Source organism: Penaeus monodon, chromosome 15 (genome assembly GCF_015228065.2).
Source record: "Penaeus monodon isolate SGIC_2016 chromosome 15, NSTDA_Pmon_1, whole genome shotgun sequence".
NCBI classification, from domain to species: domain Eukaryota; kingdom Metazoa; phylum Arthropoda; class Malacostraca; order Decapoda; family Penaeidae; genus Penaeus; species Penaeus monodon.
In genome coordinates this window covers 46,688,078-46,688,708 of record NC_051400.1, presented here as the reverse complement: position 1 = coordinate 46,688,708, position 631 = coordinate 46,688,078, and the positions used below count along the sequence as shown (strand labels likewise).

General features: G+C 50.7%; 1 protein-coding gene across 1 annotated transcript in view; it reads left to right on the top strand.

Annotated features, from left to right (window-relative positions):
* LOC119582381 (broad-complex core protein isoforms 1/2/3/4/5-like) overlaps positions 1-631 on the top strand; it is a 13,334-nt gene that overhangs the window by 12,283 nt on the left and 420 nt on the right. The window contains exon 4 of the mRNA XM_037930594.1: positions 173-626. Within this exon, the coding sequence (XP_037786522.1) occupies positions 173-626 (454 nt within the window). The remainder of the gene's footprint in view (positions 1-172; positions 627-631) is intronic.

The window sequence follows — 631 nt, the reverse complement described above, 5'->3', positions numbered from 1 at the left end:
AAGCTTTCCCTTGCCAGTTGCTCACACATGCTTTGCACTCACCTTTTTATACATTTACCTTGAGGAATAGGTTCTTTGTTGTCTTATCTGGCCTGGAGTCATTGGTCAATAAGCCATGTCATAGTCCAAAAGATCAGTCTCCTTAGAATTGTGATTTTTTTCTATTTAACAGTTTGGGAGCCTTAGCAGTAGTCCAGAGAAGGAACCAGAAGAGGGCCTTGATAGAGGTGAACGTCGTGGAGGGGGTCCTGGCTCCCCTGCACTCAGTTTGGCGTTCTCTGGGATAGGCGGGTCCGCACTGGCCCCCATCAACCCTCTCGTTCCCCTGGAGCCACCAAGCCACAAGCCACCACATCTGTTACATTCACCACCAGCAAAGCGACGTAAACCCCTCCATTCACCTATTGGAGGACCCCCCATTATCACCCCACCCTCACAACGAGAGAATAATGTTCCGCAAGCACCACCCGTTACCTCCACTGCCTCACACGAAGAAGATAACTCTGCAGGTAAAGTAATCAACTTGACGATGGGTGCAACAAACTCGGGAGGAGGTGGTGGTGGTTCACCATCTCCCCGACTAGTACCCAAGACGGAATTGAGCCTATCTGAGGAAGACGGACCAGGCAGA